We start from the raw sequence: 22,937 nt of genomic DNA, 5'->3' as shown, positions 1-22,937 counted from the left end.
ACTGGATCCGCGTCGCGTCGTCGTGAAATCGACGTTGTTTGTATATTATTCGTTACGAAAGACTGTACTTCTATGGACATCAGCTAAATACATGAAACATAATTTCAAAATTAATTCAACATATGTCGAAAAATTTTCAATCTATAAAGTAATATGCGTTACAACGATACGTAGTGAAAAATATAAGTAATATAGAAGGATAATTTTACATATCCTAATACTGTGAATATGATCTGATTTCCACTGTAACAAAGCAAAAGAATAATTTATGCATAAACGTGTGCGGGAATCGAAAGAATTATATTAGGAAATTTAAAAGCGAACGTGGCTTGAATAATCCAAGAAATGCAATTCGTACAGATTCGATGTAAATTTCGACAGATGTAACAACTCTCTTGATTTTATTACGTGTTCAGCAGAGACACTCGATTATCGAACAATGTTTAATGATTATTACTGCGGTACCGGAGCAGAGATTTCACGAGATATACGTCCCAATTGAGCGGTGTGACTACATTAAACTATACTGGTGTGACCGAATCGGTGAAGAAAATTGAGCCTGCAATTCACAATGCTATAAATAAGCAACAAACTTAGAAAACGGATTAGCGAGAAATGTCGAAACAGTTTGAACAGTACAGCTACTTATTCTTACAATGTAACAATTAGTAAACGCGAAGAAAAAAACGAAAAGAATAAAATAAAACTACAGTCATTGCACGTAATCGTCATACCGGTCGAACATTATCGAAGTTCTGCTTGACACACGCCAGACGGAATTACATGGTGTCGCCGTCTAATGATACGAACATCTGGTGGTAAGGAAAGGCTTCCCGTCGTCGACATTTCTACAACGTGAAAGTATAATTCAATCATTTGTCAAGGTGCCGGAATTGAGTTAAGAATGAATAAATAATGCGACAGAATCTTTCCTCAAAGTGATAAAAATTACCTTCAAGCGAAGCGAAACACTGCGCTAGAGTGTCACTTCAATTCACGTTAGATGATAGAAAATAGAGAGGAAACTTCTAGCTGCCGCGCAATGAACGGCTCGTCATTCGCTCAACGACACATTGGAAGCCAACTTGTTGCGTTGTTACGTTCATCCGTGGGTTAAGAGATACTTATCTTCAAAATACGATCTCGGATCCGTCGGAGCGTGTAGATTGAAACTATCCGGTGCTTCGTTCGGTACAGCCTGCGGCATTCCATGAAATTTTCGAATAGAGAAAATTTTGGTGATCGTAACTTGTCGAAACAAATGTTCATCAATGTACAATGCAGTGTCCGACAATTTTCTACGACACGGATCTTTCTCTATGAATTTGGAAGTAGCGTCGTCACTGGATGAAAAAAGTGAAACATAATTGCTCGACCTTTTGCACGAACCTTCAAGCAGGCCGTCGTCAGAAATGCCCGGCAATTTGATTCAATAAGATTCGCTGTAATCTTTTCTCGATTAGTACAAGTTAATGGACCGCGGTAAATTTTTTTCCACAAGTAATTCAGCAGCGGGACTGGACGAACAAATCGAAATTGAACGTAGTCCTCCTATTCGTTTGGAACGAAAAAAAAATTATTCCATCAAAAGATCTACATTATTGCAGGTTGATTGAGGGGACCGTCTATAAATCGGCAATAATCCAATCACCAAGAACTGATCATTCTGCGGTCGACCCGAACTAGACGAAATCTTACATCGACAATTAGTATCACGCCGGTATTCAAGCGGCGGAAAACATCGAAAACCTATCAACAAATTGACGAGTGCCCATCAAATGGTCGTTACTTCTGTCTTTCATTCGGTATAAACATAATCATAAAAGTTAAATCGAAAACTAACGGTAAACACGGAATGAAAAGGACCTTCGAACGAGAAAAATCTCTATGTGCTTTATACACCTGTACCGTGCCTCCAGAGTCGGTGAGACTCGTACTCGCGGGACTTCCAAGTGCAAGTCGAATGGCAAGAGGCAAGAGTAAGAAAAAAATTAAAAAAAAAAAAAAAAAGAATGAAAAACAACGTAAAAAGGAATCTTAGATGACGATGGTTGGCGAGGGAAAGTGAAGCTTATCGTGAGATGATCAAAGGTGTGCACAGGTCGATTTAGAAATTGCACCGCGTCGTGCCACGGAACCGTTAAACCTTTTTACGCTTCCGCGATATTCCTTTTTTCCAACCGTAATTACACTCCGTACAGAGTCAACGGTTCCGCGAGGTGTTTGTGACAAGGTGGCCAGCGATGCAATGCCTACCTGTTGTATCCTCTTGACGAACTGGAGGGTCAACGTCGCCCGGTACCGGAGACGTGGTACGGTTTGGTCATAATGCGAACGTATTTGCCTGTAACCTAGGCACGATATTCAAAGCTTCCCTGTATGCCTCGATACGTGCACGTAATAGCTGCACACGGGTTCTGTGCCTCATCCGCGTATATTTATACCCATACCGCGGGTCGCGGACAGACAACGTGGACGACGCAGACACGTACACAGACGGACAAGAAAGACGAACGTGGTTTTACATAGCCGCCGGCTAGGCCGTTCCTTGGCCTTGCCAGGCAGGATTCCTAAGGCACGAGTGTCGCCATTTTTTACTCTTGTTTCATTAATTTTTTACCCCCGTCATTTCCTATTTATTCCCACCAGGCTCTCCCTCCCGTCCCCCATACCCTTCTATAAAAGCCCCCCGGGATCACATTCGTGTATACTCGCCGTGGGATTCGTTAGGTGCTGGTTTTTTCAACCGAATTCGTTTTATTCGGTTGTGTGTTTATTTTAATGATACACTGTTATTTATTTATTTTATTTTTTTATTTTTTTTTTTTTTCCACTTCTCACATCGGTTGTTCCTTCATGATTGATATATTATCGTCGTATAAACAGACCGATGTAGCGAACTTCTTCGATTCGCTGTTATACGGAGACGCTGTGTATTGAGATCAAAAATAAGATCGATTCCCAAAGTTTTATATTCGTGAAAAGTATTCGGATTATAAAATTGTCAAAAAAATTCTAGAGCTCTTCTTCTCGATATTCGAATTTTACGAAAGCAGTACTAAAACGACGTTGCGAGGAACACTACGAGATTCGTGCAGGACGACGATCCTTAGAAAACACGGACACTTCTCGACGTAGTTCGATACGACGAAATGGATGCTGGAAAGACTTGCTCGACGGTATAAGTTGACGCCTTTTTTTCATCTCCCGCGTGTTTACAACACCGCGAAGAAGTCCTCCAGAGGTAGAATCCTTGTGACTTAAATGAGGCACAAAAGCATTGACATCCATCGGTGGAGGATGTCTTCTAAAAATAGATCGTCGCAGTCAGCAAGAGAAAGAGAGAGGTAGAAGGGATCGCGAAGAGGTAGGTATAGGTATAATTGGAACTTTCCATTCGGTGTGCAAATGCGATTCTCAAGTTCTCATGGATTATGCGAAGAAACCACCTCTGACTGCCGGCTCGATACGCCGCACAGGAAAAGTTGTATTTATTGTCAGTAGCATCGTTTCGACGCCGCGACGTTACCGCGGATTCGCTGCAAAGTTTTCATTTGTTTATAGACGAACTCGATCGGTGACGACGTCGTTCAACGATGAGTTTCGCGTTACGGGATTACTTTTGTTTACCCTGGGACGTGAAAAACGGGCGCGGAATTCATCGCGACATGATGGAAAAGTATTTCAAACCTATTCTTATCAAATCTAATCGATAAGAGTATAAAAATATGATACAGAGTGCCGATATCACGAGGCAGCCTGTTTTTTTTTCGTTTTTTTTCTTTTTTTTAAAGTCGACGTTACTTCATGCTGTAATGTTCGAATCTCGATTGACCGATCATAGATTCAATTCGCTAAAAAAACTTTCCTTCTTTATCACGGAATTAATCGGGAAGTGGGACGAAAGGTCTTCTTTTCTCTATTTGTTCGCAAGAAGTTTCTCAGCTGTCCGTTTCTCACTGGATTCAGTCTTGAGCTGTATTGACTTTCGTCGGAGCCCGATGTAGTTGTTAATACAACAGGTACGTATAAAAATTTCCTCAGTTCTCAGATAGCCTATGCTCTTCTGAGAAATTTCAAGAGACGCCTTTATCTCTCAGACCTTTTACGGTAAAGTGGTAATTTATCCTCATTAACGGTTACAAGTTGTCAATCATCGATAAACTGCGGATTGATGATATCCGATTAATTTTACTGATTTTTTATCATCGGTATAAGTATTTCAAAGTACTTTTAGAGTATAATTACGAGACGTGAATACGTGCTACCTGGGATCCTTTATCATACGACGCGTATATGATTCAGAATGTAATTGGCTAATTTGCGTATCGTTCATCATTTACGAGTTGTGACGAGGAAGGTGCGAATCGCCATCGGCGTAATAATATCCAGCATGTGTAAGAGGTCTCGAAGCGTCGTCGGAGGCCGTTTGAGGATAATTTTATTAGTGCGAATCTCTGTACCTACGGCCAGAAAGACTTTCGAGTCTTTTAAGAGCGGTGCTATAAAATCTTATAGAGGGAACGGGGCTTATCGACGGTTGCAAAATACCGTCGAAACGATACGGGGAGTTGGGGAGTTCCTAAGCGCGCAGTTAACGCACCATGGTACAGAGTATCCATTGTGTTCGATGGATGCGAGCATCTTGCATATTGCCATCTAATGAACACCGGCGTATACTCTTCGGGAACGATGCACATCCTGCAGTAATGAGGTATTGATGTACCAACCACGTACCATCCATACCCGATTCTCAACTCCCTGTATCAGCTTCTATAACTACAGGTACATGCAGTCAGTCAGGTAGTAAGCCTTCTTGCGATTGTTTTTTCTTTTTATTCCTCCTCGTCGTCTTCGCCCTCCTCTTCTTCTTCGTCTTCTTCCCTCTTAACAAGCTCTTAAGCCCGTCTACCGAGGCTTCGCGAGACTTTCTCATATGGATATAAATTTACGTGTATATCTTAACGTTGAACGTAGCGAAGCTTTTGGCTTTGACGAGCCGGTCCATGCCTCATATGGACAGCTGAAGTTACGAGATTGCGTGGTGTGTTATAAGTGCTTTCAAAACTTGTCGTTGGTGGACATCGACTAGTTTTACCCGGTACAAGACAATCACTTCGTTCCAATCACTTTCTGCGTCCTAATTTTCCGACTACATGAATCCGTGAATAAAGTTCGAAGATTTCTGCAAACCGACTACCAATTAACGACAGCCAATTCGAAGTCGGTAATCGAAGAAATTGAGAAGTACCTCTGACTGACTTCTCAATGACCTGACCACTTGGCCAATAGCTCATTGTCGATGTGCAGGTAGAGGTTTAATTTTCTTCGATCATTCGTCCACCTTGTTATATTCGCGCTTGAGTGACGTCGTTTCTGCGAGCTGCGCCTGCCTGATTCTTAATTTGTTCCTAATTCGTTCGTTAGCTCGTTTTGAGGACTAACAGACAAGCGTAATTCGCCGTCTCTGGCCTCGGGCGCAAACATCGTAAGCCGAAGGGCGAAGCGAAGCGATTCAACATTCCGTAATTTCCTATCTCGGTCGTTGTTGCGCTTAGTTCGAGACGGACCGTGAACACAGGACCAAGCTAACAATAAAACGTTGACAAGCAAAATGAAACGGCAATGCCGGCGATATAGTTATTGCTGCATGCTTACCCTCGCGACTAAATTAACAAGTCAGAAATGACACGGCACACTTGCTGATATTTCACTATAATACGCGAGGAAAAATTCTGTACCTATTTGTGACCGAGGTCATTCAACAGTCTCTGTCCCCGATTATACGGAGTAACGTCACCTGAATCTTTCTATTCCGGTCTATTGAATTACTCAGCGCTTGCTCCGAGTTCATTTATTTTAAAATCCAATACATGTACAGTCGGAAGCGGTCGACCTTCTCTCTCCTCGGTGTCTCTCCTGCTAGCTCTCTTCCAAACGAGTGAACTTGCAGAGGCAATATAGAAGATCAAATAACTGGAAGGTAAATGGAGAAAAGGTTAAAAAGAAGATAGGTACATGAAAGGGTGGGAGAACTCAAACAAAGGAACATGAAACAGATTTTCAAACTTACGAAACCCCGACGATAAGTCAACTCGTTTGATTACTTATATAATTACCACCGGTACCAACAATCTCCCCGAATATAATCGTCCAAGTTTTACGCCCGGACGGATTGAGGAGATGTTAAAATCCGATGACCTACTCGCTGATTAATCAGCAGAATCCTGAAACACCTTTAGCTCCGTCTACGCCTGACGTCACTTTTCATCCTTAATTACACACAGCTTGGGTAAAAGATTTTCATAAATTCTTTAATTTACGAACCGGTGTCCCGGCGCCTCGGTAATTCGCCGTCACTTCCGGGTCATTGTTCGACCCATTACATATATCCTTGCTCATATCCGGTTCCTATTACGCGCGAAAAACGTTTTGCACACAGTCCACCGGAATGCTTGTTCTATAGACGCGGAAATAAGTATGGACGCGGGAATGGTCGAAGAGTCCTGTTACCATCGCCTGCCGAAGAAAAATCTCTCAACCTTTCAGACTTTTCGATCTTACCGTGAAAGGCTTGAATAAATAAAAATCACCCCCGTAGCTGAGAGGTTTAAATAAAAAAATATTTTCTCGGAATGTGACGCCGCGAAGGAACCGTCATCTGCCAGAATCTCCCCTGGGCATAAAAAGCATCGTCTACATTATATATTACATACCTACATACATACACGATGCATACAGGCATAGCGAATACATTTACAGTCAAAGCGCGGGTTCGGAAGTCGATTCGGTCGGTAGAAGGTTTGCTTTTGTGATATGTATCCGCACTGCGTATGACAGGAGACAGCTGGTTCTCTGGCTCGTATCGTTTTTCATTTTGTCGCGGGTAATACTGTTCTTTTTCCCCTCTCTTTTTGTTTATCACCAGCTTTCGCGTCAATGATATTTCAAATTTGGTAAACCAATTCGATACTGCCATTTCAAAATTATCGTGCCGTTAACGGAGACTGAAAACTGTACAATAATCTCCGCTTGAAAAACGTTACCCATTATTCGACTGACGAATAAAGAGAACAAATATAAAACACCTCGAAACGTTTCCCCCGTACGAAAAATTTACGATTTTGCTTCAAATATCTCACCTTCGCCAAGTCCAACGCTGTAATTCTATTGTATAAAAATTTCCACAATGACAAAAAAAAAAAAACATACGCAACTTTCGTTAATTGACTCGCGTATCAACATTAGAATGTCCCTGTACGATACCGCACGGCGTAAAATACGCCCGTGATGATGAAAGTGCCGTAGATCGACAGTGCGCCGATTCTTACGCATATAATGCATCATTCGTCTATCTAGATCCGGAATCTCCCCGTATACATGCATATATGCGTATACGCGTATAGCTGCGTACGTAACACACATGCGATTTTCAGGATCTGGCGATGCCATTTTACGCGCATACAATAGAAATCCACGAGAATTCCAGCTGGGTGAAAAACGGCCTTCCGTACAATGCGGTACGTGTAACGTCGGATGGCCGACACCCTTACGGAATTAGATCAGATCAGGCGAGAGCGAGGAACTGGTTGTGTTTTCGTGCACACCGGATGCGGTCAGCATCGGGCAGCGGCGCACGCGTCCGTTTAAGCTTGTGTGGGTGTAGAAAGTTGCCATTGTGCGGGATCTGGTTTTATATAAATAGCCGTTGGTACGGGGCGCACGGGACTCGCCGTGAATAATGAAGTAACGATCACGTACGTACGCGTGCATACAGATAGATACGCACGCATTCGCGCACCGTACACGTTGCATGCATTTGTCCAAGGTGCACGCGGATATATCAGGCCACGTTGTTTGTACAACGCCGAGTCTCGGTTCCCTCCTTTGTAAGTTCACGGAGCTATAACTGTTCCCCAGGTAAAATCGGTCAACCCTTTTTTCGTTATTTTCGGATCGATATACTCGAACCACTGCAGGATTTAAACAACACCATTAATCGAAGCGTATGTAAAGATGACGAATTATACGGAACCGAAATTCAATTAGTTCCTGTCGACTATAGAGACCACGATAAAAATCGTCGCGAACTTGGTATAAAAAGGAGTCTTCATCTCTACCGAAACGCTAATTTTTATAGCATCTGTAATATCACAATGCCTTATCCGTATCCGAGTCATATTTTCATATACTTTTTTCCCTTTCACCGACGATAAAAACAAGTTGCCAAGTTTTCCAGACTATAAGGATTCCGTGAGGTTTCCAGATTTTTTTTTTTTTTTTTTTATCTTCAACTTTCACATCCACGCGTTTGGTCAAATTATTTTTAACCGTATCGAGGAAGCTTCTCCCGTAGAACCACGAGACTCTTTCCGCAGCTCAAGCGTCGTTTGAAACAAGTAAAAAGGGAAGGAAAAGAAAAAAGGTACAATAACAATAAATTTGATTTACACTCACGGAGTTTCGTTGCCGGGCGAAAGTCTGCAGCTTTGTACATAGAATTCGTAGTCGGCGAATTTCGGCGAGGATGCGGGGGAGTGAGTTTTCATCCGGCTGGACCAGTTCCGAAGACGATGATGCGGAGTCTGCGTGATAAATACGGACTCTGAAGTGACGGAGAAATTATCCAAGACCCGGACTCGGGGTGACGTCGGATTAATGTAAGTCACGTTGCAACGACGATGAGTTATCACCGGTTGCAGTCATTCGCACGCGGTTGGTTCGTTCGTTATATTATACATATTATACATATTACAGCCCGTGTATAAGGCGCGGTACGAGCATTTGACTTTCTTCTTTACTCGCAATCTCTTCTCGGTCATCTCTCCTGACAACCTTTCAAATTTATCCTAACTTCAAACGCAGTAGAGACGACGTCTCAACCTTCGTCCCAGCATTCGGCCCAAACTTTTGCCACCCCGAGTCGCACTTTTATTTATACGACATTGTAGTTATTGAATGTATTTAATCACCGCGCTTGTTCGTGCAAACTACTTCCTCTGAGCAATTCTAATTTCATTTTTCATCCGTTGACACTAATGTCCAGAAATTTTACTCGTCATTGGATATGTGTACAAAAAGGCAGAATGAGAAAGTCATTTTTCGATCTTTTGTCATTCGTTATACGTGCTTATATAACGACGCTGCGTCAGCACTAATTCCAACTTACGGTCGATTAATGTCTTCACCTTAAGTTTAAATAAATTATCCCGAAAATTCTTCTTCCCTTTCTATGCTTGTTCGAACACTGCACACCGCAAGGCGAATACCTCGAACACACGCGCCGTATATCGAAATGAAATAAGCTACTGTAAGACAACTTCCATGGAGCACAATGGCGTCTGATCTAATTCCATTTTCTGCCATACCCACAACATGTGATACACGTGCAATTCGAACGACGAGAAACAAGATGGGCGTGATGTATTCTCGGATGATCAGAATCCCTACCTACACTCACCCGACGTTCGCGAAGCGAGCAGGAATATTGCGTAAAAAAATTCACTCTGCCGGGTCCCCCGAGACAGTTGTAAATCGCAAATGACCCGTAAAACGAACTAGGTACCCGATAAATAACCCAGTGCGATAAAATAGCGACGCGTAATAGCTCGTCTAATTTTCGAATCTATATACAAGTAGGCTAAAAGGGCTTTCGTTTTCTGCGCCGCGGTTATTACACACGCTCACTCATACGCGCGCGCTATCTTGCACAAGTTATCGCATAAGTGCGAGGCGTTATTACCGGGGATAAAAGGGGGTTTACGGCCACCGCGTATACAGAGCCGAGTATCCCGAGTTAGGTAAAACGGAGTGTGTCTGCCCTCGTTATCACCTTGCACCCGTAAGGAACGGAACGTGGTCGACGAACATGCGACCGACGGAATAATCCATGTCACACCTTCGCCCCCGCTATTTGTGACAAGGAAGAAGCACTTTTCGCGTCCTCCGGTGCGTGACGATAATAATCTGTCCGGTTAACGCGGGCTTCAATTCGGCCCTAGAGTCGGCCGATTTGTATTTCGCATTATTACCTGGCTTTCGTGAAATATGAACCTCGGCCGTCTCTCCGCTACGATCAGCCGTTGGCAGTATACCTACATGTATGTGGGGCATTCCACGTCAAATTGGCGGCCCACGTACCTCACCCCCTTCGATATTAAAAGTTTTTTAGTATGATGTTCTTACCGATCCGAAAAAGGGTGCTGGAATTTTTTTCACATTTTTTTTTTAGCCATTGATGAAGCTTGAAGAAAAATCGAAAAACCAATTCCGACAACGCCATTTTTTTACATCTGAAAAAATTCACTGATTCTGTGATTTATGATGTAATTATTGAACACTACTCGATAATGCGATCTCAATATTTACTACTTTTTTCGTACGTCTATAGTTGTTCCTCGTCCAGATTGCTTTTGTTTTTTTTGTTTTCTCCTAATATGCCTTGATCTAAATAGATTCATATTATTTTCATCATTCCATGATCTGTGACCGTGGAATAAAGAAATAAAGAAACAAAAAACTGTAATTCCGGCATGGAAAAACTGAAAACTTGCGAAAAAAATAGTAAATATTCAAATCCCATTATCGTGTGGTGCTTAAAAATCACGTTTGAAATCATAGAACCATTATGAATACTTTCAGAGTTATAAAAATGGTGTTTTCGGAATTGGTTTTTCGATTTTTTTTCAAGTTTCACCGGAGGCTAAAAAAATCTGAAAAAAATTTCGAGACCCTTTTAGGTCGGTAGGAACGTCATACTAAAAAATTATTAAAATCGGGGCGGTTGAGGTACATGGGCTGTTAATTTGACGTGGAATGCCCGATATATAATACAGCGAAAGCCTCGACTGCGGTAAGCTTCAATGATCGCGAGTATCACCCACGCTCTGCAAACTCGTTCAACTTATAGTTATGCACCAACGGTCGCTTCTTCATGTTTGTTTTCTGCACCATCCGGTGACCGTGGAAATTTATAATTTAATATTCCCCAGATCATTTCCGACCTTTTCGTGAGCGAAGTGCGACTCCTCGCCTGAGTAGTTTGCAGCAAGAATTCAACACTTCATAGATAAGTATGCTAATTGTCTCTAACGTAATCCTTAGCGCTCGTTTGCAAAATTTCTCGCACACCTCCTAGCCTTTCATAATTCTTATTTTCATTGCCGCTCTGTAGACATATATATATACATATATATATATATATATATTTGTAAAACGCTAAACAGACTAATGCATAGTTGAACAACTTACGTGTGTCTGTAAGTAACTTTTGGTTTCTGTGAGAAGCTCCGAGACAGTTTCCCTCTCGTTTAATTTCTCTAGTTATACTTTAGTCATGTTTGTTTGCACCGTCAACTCGTTGACCACCACATTAACCTGGAGGGAGTAGTATTACAAAACGGGTTACACACATTGACCTCTCTCGGACAAGACGTGAAAGATTCTCTCGTTGTACTTTCTAGAGAGTAAAACAAACGTTCTAGACTTTTGGTTATTTTTTCAACATAAAATATTACACGATCCTAATTATTTTTCAACGCGGGCATATGTTGATTGAAATTTGGCTTATTACGTGAAAATCACTGGTCAGCTCGAATTCTTTCGCGAAACCTGTAGCGTCGGTTAACGACAATCCATATACCATTATTTCTGAATTATTCTAATTCGGTATAAATTTGTTCACCAAATACACCTATGTATGTTATCATGGAGACAAAGCGTTGCCCGGAACTTGGATATAATCAACAAGGGTAAATATACGTGACAATTTATAATTCTTTATAAAATGGAGATATTTATTTCCTCGCGAATTGAGATACGTCGTGAAATTTAAATTCTCGGATGTACATTCGATAAGAGTATCGTAAAATTTATAATTGCGACAATATCCCTACCGCGTAAAGCTATACGGCATAAAGTTCCCGGCAGAATGTCGAGGTTGAGAAATTCTTTTGGCAAAAGCCGCATCGCCGATGTATAATATAGTTTGCGGTTAAAATGCGTCGTTGTTTCGCATGCAGTGGTTCTCGAACGCGCACGCATAGGTATAAAATTAGTAACACACCATTGCTGGCCGCATCGTGCATGGTTTTACGTACACCGTTAAATATTTCTCTATGGAACTTTCTATACCGTACTGGAAGTTTCATTCGCATACGGAACAGCGAATTCACCATACATCTACCCTTCATTCAAGTTAGAATTGCAATAAATTTACTACGCAATTTATTAAATTCAAATTACTTTTTTTTTGTTTTCTCTATAAATTTTAGTAAAATCACAAATTTTTATTGTAAATTTAAGACAAATACACGGTAATTGTTTTACTCGTTTTTTCACGCGTATTTTTCGTACACAAAGTAAGCGTTTCTACGAAGGTCGAGTGAATCTACGTATGCGCATGCGCGGAGTACTGAAAATACCACTTTCGAGCCCTAGGAGTTAAGAAAACAAAAGTAGTCTCTTCCGCGTTGCGCGCGTGCGCTGTCGCGAACAAACCTGACATTACACGACCCTAACCTCAATTTCGTGCTTCGTGAAAAAACGCGTAACTAACTCTCTTATTGTACAAAGAATCGTGTGCAACAAGGAGGTAACAGTTTTCTCATCTCAGGTATCTGCAATATCAGTCCTCAGCTCACCTAAAACTCACATTGCAAAATTACGCTCAGCCCGAAAAGACCGAGTTTGCCCCCTTGTGCCACAATACACTATTTTTACCGTTTCGAAGTTTCCCAAGCGTTTTGTTCCCTCCTTCTCAGTCATTGTCGGCAGTTTTGCTTCCCAGACCTGGTTGATCCCTTGGACGAATAAGACCGCGATTCGACGTCTTCGCGGTTGACGCATCAGCATCAGAATCGACGACGCGACGTCAGCGAACAATGCCTACTAAATTGTGTCACGCCGATCTCTCTCGCCGCGTGCGAAAATCTCTACCTCTGTACAAGAGGAGACGACTCGGAGCACTTGGCGAGAGCGACAAGCGTAATCGCAAACAACGTGCCCGATGGATGACCCAGCTCGCCTCGACGTCTCTCTGCGTTGCGTTATCCGGAACCTCGGCACACCAACGGCACCGTCTGCATCCCTGCGTTTTTCGTGCGAGCATAAGGTACAAGGCAGAAGAAGGTAAGGTATCAGACACCCCGGAGTAGCCGAGAAACAGCGACTAGGCGTACAAAGGCGTTCGTTATCTACCGCCGTCGCTGGATATACGCCAACGTGTAACAAGAGGTACAATGTGCCTTTTTACAGATCCCCTCCCCCCATAGAGTATCGGAAGACCTTCCGAGGTGCGACGGTTGGTTGCATCGACGGATCGCGGGGTGCGATCCGAGAGCTGGAACTGCGTACCCGTGTTCCCTGCGGGGCTTGTTTGTGAAGCAGCCAAGACAAACACGTGCCTCCAGCAACGCGCTTTCCTGTGCTTACTTGTCCGTGCCCATGCCCATGCAGCCCGACTGTAACCGTCGTATTGTAAATCTTATCCTATGGTCACGCGGGCATACATCATTGATTCGCATCGCCGGCGGATCCTTCCTATTGATAATGAGACTCGGACGGATACATCGGATTCAACACCTGCGGCTCTCTTGCTCTTGCCCGTGTGATTAGGGCTGTACTCTCCGGGTTATAATGCACCTGGAAAGGAAATTTACCTTGCGTACATTTGGTTTCATCCGCACGCTGCAAGCTGTTGCACGGACTTCGTAATCTGAGTATCACGTTGTAGATTGTAACAACTCACAGCACAGAGTTTTATCACAAACACTGTCTATACAGTAACGTAGGATAAACATTTTCCTTGACGGTCATTTTCACCTCAAATACTGAAATTCCATAAAGCGTGGAATGCTCCTGGATTATTACACCCTCGAAATGGCTGCACTTCGTATCACAAGCCGGACTAATGCATGCAGAAAGAAGATATATATATATACATACAAACTCAACATAGGTATAAGAAAAGAGAGCCAGGAAACTGTCGACCTTCGCGATCAAAGCGTCCGGGCTTTTGAGCTGCGGAGATGCCGAGTTGGCCTCTTCTCTTCTCTGCTTTCCTCTCCTCTCCTCTCCTCGCCTCTCCTTTATTCTCTTCTCTTCTCCCGCAGTGACAAACGCGGACAATCGACTCGCAATTAGGCATGTTCAGGCGGGCGGAACGAAGCGGATTGAAACGAGTGAGGAACGAACGATTCGTCGTATCGTCAATCGTCCAGAATTGAGGGGGATTCGAGGAGCCCTTTTGTGCCGAGAGTGCGCCTCCGAAGATGTGTTAGTGGGTTAAGGTCAGTGGTCCACGAGATGATCGGTTCGTACAGGAGCTACGTCAGTGTGTACGAATGAAAACGCAGGGCGTGGGCAGGCATGAAATATTAATATCGAGTTGTTACTTACGGCAGGTGATCGGGGCGCGCATACGTGTACGTACACCTACATCTACGTATGTGGTATAAGCGCGGTGTAATAACAGCTCGAGCCACCAGAATCAAGAGACCAAGAACCGACGCGAAAGCAGCTGCAGGCTGACTCTGATCCATTTCGTGAATTTTAAATCTCACCCGCGTTTATGCGGCACAACTGTGACGAAGATCGACAAATGACGCTGATCCAGATGTGCTTTGTAAATATTTACAACCATCGTCAATGTTTTACCGTTTCTTATTCCCACAGTCGCATATCTCCATTATTCACCGTAGGTAACAGTTACTGCCGGGGTCGCATTGATTCGACGCGATAATACGAGAAGCCGATGACCGCGAAGCGAATGTAAGTCTAACATCATTTTGAGCAAAATTGTTTTTTGCGGTTTTTGTCTCAGGTGTATTTTATATAATACATATATACACGTATGTATCATGTAATACGTAATACGTACGTCACCTCTACATATACCCATAATAGCTGTTTCTGTAATTGGAATCGTCGATACACGCGTACATCGGTAATAAAATAAAAAATAAAATAAAGTACTATGTGTACACGTACGGATACACAGCGTTGGTAATTGAAACTAAAAATTTCCAATCAAACACGTAATACGTGCTGCAAGATATAACGCAAGCATACACGAACACGAGCGTAATAAATGTTTGTATAGAAAACAAGTCGACGCGGCATTCGTCGCCCAAGTATTAAGACTCCTGCACATTTGAAATTGATATTGGCCGACTCACCTTATACACGACGTAAAAGATCCGTGAGGTAAGAATTGACGTTATTTTTTATTCGTTTACTTCCATCGTTTGTTTTATTTTTTTTTCTTTTTTTTCTTTTTTACCTTCCCTCCTCTCTGCCTTTATTTATTGACCCCGTTTCTTTATTTGTTAAACCTGAGCCAAGTTCGAAGTAATCGTGCCACGGTGATCAGACACTCGAGCAACGGACTTCCCGTACAAGGAAAAGCACCGCGAGACAAAGGAGCCGTTAAAATTCAACAAACGAAAGAGCAAAAAAATCAGCGCATCGTCGGTAAAAAAGGACAGAAAATTAAAACAATTCTCATACCGATGATGCAGAGACGAATGACAAAGTTATACATGCACCTCGCTGCCGACTGAACGCGAAGCCGACATGCTTTGGCACCGGTACCTCAATGCAGGAACCTCTTCCTCAAAAGGGACATTCCCACGGCGGTACGTCGACCCTTCGAAGGTCCGACAAGTATCAAAACCTCGGGCTAAAAAACGGCACTCAGACCTGTTTCACATCGGCCGCTCGACCACCTTCGTCGTTCGACTTTGGCTCTGGATCGAGTCGCCCTCGAAATTGCGCTAGGTACTCGTAAGTCCACGTTGATGTTAAATTTCTTTCGAGAAGGCATAGAAAAGAGAAAAAAAATCAACGGAAAGGAAGTTGATGCTCCGAAGAATTATTCCCAGAAAAAGTTAGGATTTGAGCCAGATATTTGCAAACCCATGTTGGCCACATTTGCACCGCAGTGCGTGTGTGTGTGCGAAAACGTAATTATTCGTCAGAATTGATAGGTAATTGATAAAGTAAACGAACGTTCACTTTGCCTCTCAATTCGTGGGGGTAAACTGGCAGTTTGTGTTAAAGGTAATTAGCACAGGGTCCGCGCTGTGTTTCGATGCCCGCAAGGCAAAATGACTCCTACCTCCGTATAATGTATACATGATATATACCTGTAATACTTGTACATACGAGGAACACGCGTGCATGTGCGGGTTATTGTACGGCAATATAATGACGACGGTAATGGAGGATAATAGTTTGCGGGTACGTTAAGGATCGTCAAAGTTTCAGCATCGTATACAGGGATAATCATACGCGCATGCAGAGGTGAATGAAGAATACCGTTCGGAGTTACAAGCCGGGCTCAAGGGCCGCCGACTCTCGACGGGCGGAAGACCGTGGGACGAGGTTCCGGTAACGCAAGTTTCAGATAGACCTGCCGCTGCACCTCGCTGTCTGCATGCAGAAGTCTCGGATCTGACCGTTAACACGAGCCGTATTTTTTATTTTTTTTTTTTTTATTTTTATTTACGCTCGTCGTAACGATTCCTTCTTGTGGAAAGGTATACTGGTTAACTAACAATAAGTAGCGACTAATTCCACGGGAAATGGAGGTACCACCGGTACGTACATAGATAATATGTACGCGTTACACGCACCTTCCATCTTTCCCCGCCGTATCAACGCCGTTTCTTAGAGCCAACGCGACTGTAAGGAACTATCGCTGAATGTCGCGCAAAAGATAAGCCCTGCGGAAATGTAGAGTACTTAAATTCGTTTCTCGTTGCCGTACGCTCTACCAACTTATGTCCATTGGAACGCGGTACACGCAAACTCTCCTCGAGTTTGGTACACGTCTGTGTATCTAACTTCCGACTTCTTGCAGCCCTGCGTCAATATGCTAACTGCATGTTTGCTGCAGAATGTTGGAGTACAAGCGGAGATCGAGAGACGGTAGGAATACATAGGTATTACATATTGCAAGGTGAAAGATAGAGACCGAGAGTTGACATTCAGAGGGTATAGACGTAATTGCCCAAGTCATTGTGAATAAGTATTTGAGCTGCCCTTTCGGTGCATCACGTATGGATGGGAAAGTTTCTCTCTGATTGTGAGTAGGTATATCGCATCGCCGATGTACACTTTGAAGTTAACGGTGTAACCTTTATCGTGATTTGGATGAGACGACGAGTTTATTGAGGAGATGGTCACTGTTTGGAAGGGTTGGATAAAAAAAAAAAAAAAAATTACAACGTAAGTAAATCTTGTCAGAGATATTTGTCATGATCTTTTAAAACTTTTCTTTTCGCGAAAGTTAGACACCCAACGATCGTGGATGGACGAATAATAATCGAGTCTCAATTTTTTTCATAATAACCACTACGACGCGATTAATTAAAGTATGTCTATTATGTTCCAACTATGAAAGTTGACTTGTACACCACGAGATTCGAGTAAACTGTATCGAGGTGGATCAGGTAGCCATAGAAAATATATCCAAGCAAGAAATTGAATTTCCAATACATAGTTAGTACAGATCTAAGAAATACGTCAGTCGTGTCCGTGTTTAACTTTTGGAATGTGCAAAAGTGCGTCGAAAGGCGAAGCACGTTCGGCCCGGAACCCCGATCTAAAAGTATAATAAATGGTGGTGCAGGAAGAGAATTTGTGAGAGTAACGAATTCCGCGGTGCTCCTGTGGAAGGTGTATTATACCGCTCCCGAAGTGAATCTCAAGATATTCAGAGGCATGCGACCACCGATCCCGAAAAAGACCCTGATCAATATTATGTAAGCAAACTTACGATTCCCCGTATAACCCCTTCAGTCTCTGGATAAAATGGAACAGCTAACCAACCCCTGGTTGGCTACGGTCTGCGAGAAGCCCTGCTTGATTCGATTGAGCTTGGGTGAGGGGCAGGGGTGTCTCTGAAGCGGATAAGCGGAAAAGGTAAAGTCCCACTACTGGCCGCCAAATGTGCTGCTAAGGTAGCCTTATACCGGAGTTACGAAAGGTTCTTTCTTTTTGACGAAGACTTTGAACGACGCGCAATTCCATAAATCACCGTATCCGGTGCATATACCACGGTTAATTCGAATCGGGAAAATACGGAGAAAATAGCCATTACGGCGTTGAGTATAGTTCTAGCCCTATAGTAAAGTATCTGCCGGCGTGACATCGATATTGAGTGTAGATTTATACCTGTAACTACGCTGATCGATGATTACAAACCGTACCGTAAACCTCGTGTCCGAAGCGATGATCGCGTGTTCTTTTAACTCGTTTCAATTACCGCTACCACTACTACGTGACAATCTTGACCAGTAATCGTACAATTATCTCGATTAGTTCCCATCAGATAGTGATTTTCGCGCCATAGACATCAGCACTCGACGACTCGAGTGTGTGGCGGCGTTGACCGTGCCGTTCAACATCGTCACCTGCAACCGCTAATGGAGCGATTGAAAATGGAGTGGAACAAGCGGCTTTGGACTGGCCATGAGTCAGCCCTCGGTATTCCCGTCCTCACACTGCAGCTTCCAAGTTTATTGAGAAAAAGAAGAATAATTTACAATTTCATGATTAGCGACCCAAAAAACTTTGCGGTACCAATTTTTATTCAAATATGAATAAACTTGAACTCGACCGGGATCAAAGGTGCTCAAGTCTAACTCTTATGTGCGCACCCAACTTTTACCACATTAACACGTACCCGGGTAACCGGGTGCGCACATAAGGGCTAAAAAAAGCACCGATCGTCCCGAGATTCCATTGAATTACAGTATGTAGTTACGGTTTCAAACCACCACTACTGTAATACAACGGAATCTCGACACGATCGGTGCTTCCTTAGACTTGAACATCTTCGGTTCCTGTCCAAGTCGTGAAACATTTTTTTCCAATCTGCAGGAAACGCACGTCACAAAATGGCCTACATCTGAAGTTCAATTCCCACATGAGGCGCCATTTTGTGACGTACGTTTCCTGCGGGTCCGGAAAAAATGTTTCACGATTTGGACTGGACCGGGATTCGAACCCGGAACCTTTCGTTTACCGTGAGACTGTTCTGACCTCTAAACTATCCAGGCCCTTGCTAAATCACCTTCTCGGATTGTTACCAAACTATCTCGAGAAATGTCACGTTACAATGCATACATATATACGTACATACGTGCGTACATACACACATACATCAAACCACGCAAGGATTCATCCGAAAATGGTCGGGGGGTGATTCTGTCGACCTTGAAACGTCGAGATATGGTGAAAACGCGACTTTTCATTTTCGGGGTGGTTACAATAACTTTCTATTGTCTCGGAAAAAAGAGAAACGATAAGTTGAAAAAGGGTAGCTCGAACTTATAAGGCACAACATTTTGAAACGATAAAAATCGTGCCAACTTTTCCAACATCGTTATAACCGTGTTCACTGTGATGTAAATATTTCCATTCTCGGTAGAGGACCGGCTCAACCGTAAATCCGTGGGATCGGATATCGGCCGTATACGTATACTACCAACAGAGCACTTGACACCACTCAAAGACAATTTTTGAGGGACGTACTGGGAGCGAGGTGGATTTGGGAAACTTCGTTACCAGCCGGAAAGGGCGACGGACCGGGCCGCTCTTTCTCTTCTTAATTTTGAAACCTTGATTAAAATGTGGCAAAAGTAGTTATAGAAATACAATAAATAAAATTCTTACTACAACTGTTCCAACGGTGTATGTTAATCAGTTTACGCACACGCGTGTCGACGATCGGACCGAAACTCCGTCCCGGTCAAGTTGTTGTGAACCATTGTCCTCGGCACACTGGTTTCACTGTCGTATAATACCGTGTATACAAAGCGACCACCACACCCAACCGAGCTGGTTACGCCGCACGCAATTTTAAACGCAACGTTATCTCATTTCTGACTATAAATAGGCAAATTTTGACGCACCGGTTACACCGCATAGACTATAACCCCGAGTATGACGTGTTTTAGGTTAGCATAACACGCGAGTGAGTACCTTGTAGTAGATATTAAAATTGGACATTGATAACCGAGTATGCTGACAGTAAGGGATTCGATAGTTTCCTGCTGAATTCGACGCGTCTATAGAGTGCCGGAGATCTGTTTCCGGTGTTCGGAAACACGGGATATTTGATCAATGAATTACTTCCGGCTATTTGCCTCAGTCGCAACGATTATGCCCTGTTTCATGGAACAATACAACGAGTGGCTATAATCGCATGGCGAAAGGATGGATAAAAACTTTCAACGAGTAGATGTAATTGAAATGACTCTGGAAACGACTCCGGAGCACTGTGACGTTAGATCTTTTTCTCGATGGGAACGAGAGTAGAAATACCCGGTGGATGAAGTTGTTATAAAGAAAATTTGAACCGCGTACTTGGTATTCCGTGAACCATAAACTACCCACCGCGTACTATAATACACGGAGGATATATATAACGCGATGGCTAGACTAAAAACATCGTAATAGCAAATTTATGCAGTTACAGCGCTCGCGTAAGGCGACGTATGAGAGACATTGCAAACTCGTTTGTTCGAGGAAAAATACACAACGGGCAAAGGGAGTAAACATCCAAGTCGAGAATATTCACTGCGTCAGTGAGAAGAAGGAACTTGATCTTGTACTCGCAAATGGGGTGAATACAGACGAGCATATTTCCCATATTTTGGGTACGAACGTAAACGGTACGTAATTCTTATCCGCCCCCGTGATAAGTCAATTAACCGTTTTGCGATTGCCACTGGATTTATTGACAAAGAAGCGGCTCGTTCAAATTCAAACAACGATCTGGATACAATATTATATACATATAACGACAGGTAGGTGGTACAGCTGCCTGACGTCAGTCAGTCTTGCATTTCGCGAAGAAGAGAGAGTATACATGTAGCACAAGATCTCGGTAAAGAATGAGAAAAACATTGCGACACATTTCGTGGTCTAGATTCGATAGTTCAAAAGTGCAGGAGGGAATATACTCTATCCGTCTATAGTCGGTGCAGGTATGTACGTCTATTGACTGAAACGGATACATGGATATAGAGTATATATATTATAGTTTAGATTGGTACATACCAGCTTTCACTTTTCTGCTATAGTGTGGGAGGCAGCGTTCGAGGTAGTTTTTGTTCCCAACTAAGATAAGGTTGTCGTAGTCTTTTGTTACTCTCGTTACCCGCAGATTGCACCCTCCTACCATACGCGGATCGAGTACAGCGTCATTCCGTGAAGATTTGACGCTAAACCGCATGTAGCCGAAAAGAAAAAAACAAGAAACGTTGGCAATTCCATAAATCGCCCAGAAGCGGCAGCTACAACGGCTTAATATTATATTAACCGATACTATCGTCTCGCGTTTGTACGCTTATCCGAACATGCGGAGAATATGCGGATACTTGCGCGTTGAAGTAACGAGACGGTAATGCAAGATGCCTAGGAAATTAAAGAGGCTGCAGTGCGAAAAGTAGGAAAGTAGGAAAGAGCGAATAATAGAAGAGAGTAGCTCAGAAACGATAAAGTAAATTACAAATTCAACAGGGTCTCGTTGTCAGTGCCAGTCATGCGCTCGGTCTGGATACATGCGAGGTATATTCGCAAATTGCACGCTGAAGAGAGGCGAGAGGCACACAAGCGCGAATCACGTGAGAAAGGATCGTTAGTCCTTTTCCGTTCTTACATAACAACAGGACCGTTCGTACTGACCCCGCCTACGGACGGACGGTCGGAGGGTACAATTGGTAATAAGATCTCTTTGCCGTTGTATTACAGCAATGTCTCAAAGCCCGCGAGTGAAGCCTTTTCCTTTGTATAATTATTCCCAATAAATCACGTCACAATGGACGCTAACCCTGCGCGAGTCAGAGCCGGAGCTCTGTTATTACTCGATCCCAAGGAGCGCACACCCACGACACCGAACCCCGTCTTCGTTAGTTCGTTCGACCACTCGACCTCACCGAGTTCTTACGTGTACTCGTGAGAGCCAATAATTCAGCCCTGACCCTAGCCAACTTTACTTGAGACAAGCCAATCAAGGTATGCAGGTGATACTGGAGCTGAATGCTCATGTCGTACGCGTTGCATTTCGAACCGGTAACGCGTACACTTGCCCAAATAATCACGCGTCTCTGAAGAGAATTTCATGTCCGAATAACAGTTGATCAAAGCGGAGAAAGAATTAGACCGGGACTACGGGATGATCGGGAGACGTATACAGACGATAGGCGACATGCATGGGAATGAGAAACAAATGTACCTACGCGCGGTTTCCGCCAGGTACATATAATACGTATATCGGATAAGAAATCTCTGAAATCAGTTAGCGGGTAGCAGCGGCAGGCCGCGTGGAGCGTAGAAACGGCGCTATCTCTCGGCCAACATCTCTCCTCCTCGAGCATCGGGCCCACCTCTTATTGTTAGTCCCAACAGTGCAGCAGCATCCCTAGCCACCAGCGTTAGCAGTCGTGGTTCCCCGACGCCGCCACTGCAGGTCGTATATTTCTCTCCTTCTCCCCACCGTCGCACACACAACGGTGCACCGTGTGTAAAGTGTAAAATAAACTGGCAGCAGCAGCAAGCAAGGCCTGACGCCAGCCAGATTCCGTGTGCACGGAGGACGCGTATAAAACGGGTGGGTGTGACTACCGCAAAAATACGTCCCCTTGGCCTCCAGCTTCGTTCGCGATTCATTTTCTCACCTAGCCTTGACGCTCTCCTCCTCGGCCTCGGTTCAAAGGGAATCTACTATCTCTTCTATCTATGATTACCACCAATCACAGTGGATAATGTGTATTGTCGTGGTGGGCGATGGACAGTGTACGTGTCTTTCTATGCAACGACTGTTATTTTCGTGCTGAAGGACGCTTTGGAGGATTTTCCAAACGGTCACTCACGCAACCTTTCTCTCTCTCTTTATAAGAACATCAGGCCAACGGATAAATTGAACT

The 22,937-nt window shown here is 43.5% G+C and overlaps 1 protein-coding gene and 1 long non-coding RNA gene across 7 annotated transcripts in view; one reads left to right on the top strand and one right to left on the bottom strand.

Moving 5' to 3' along the window:
• The window catches only part of LOC124301082 (uncharacterized), a 78,107-nt gene that overhangs the window by 12,104 nt on the left and 43,066 nt on the right, over positions 1 to 22,937 (bottom strand). The window contains exon 2 of one of the 6 annotated variants that reach the window (XM_046755771.1): positions 21,070 to 21,233. The exons of 2 other annotated variants lie outside the window; for them this stretch is intronic. Coding sequence is in view for 3 of the 4 variants with exons in the window: in XM_046755765.1 (XP_046611721.1) it covers positions 8,458 to 8,549 (92 nt within the window). In the remaining variant the exon portion in view is untranslated. Of the gene's footprint in view, positions 1 to 734; positions 761 to 8,457; positions 8,550 to 13,658; positions 13,685 to 21,069; positions 21,234 to 22,937 lie in introns of those variants that run through there. 3 more of the 6 variants (XM_046755770.1, XM_046755765.1, XM_046755769.1) reach the window with 3 other exon arrangements.
• On the top strand, positions 8,531 to 13,790 carry LOC124301084 (uncharacterized). Its single transcript, XR_006907394.1, has 3 exons — positions 8,531 to 8,660; positions 12,788 to 13,128; positions 13,255 to 13,790. It is a non-coding gene; the product is annotated as an uncharacterized LOC124301084 (long non-coding RNA).

This window comes from Neodiprion virginianus, chromosome 3 (assembly GCF_021901495.1).
Source record: "Neodiprion virginianus isolate iyNeoVirg1 chromosome 3, iyNeoVirg1.1, whole genome shotgun sequence".
Classification (NCBI taxonomy): domain Eukaryota; kingdom Metazoa; phylum Arthropoda; class Insecta; order Hymenoptera; family Diprionidae; genus Neodiprion; species Neodiprion virginianus.
Note: the sequence above shows the minus strand (reverse complement) of the source record. Positions and strands in the feature narration are given on the sequence as shown.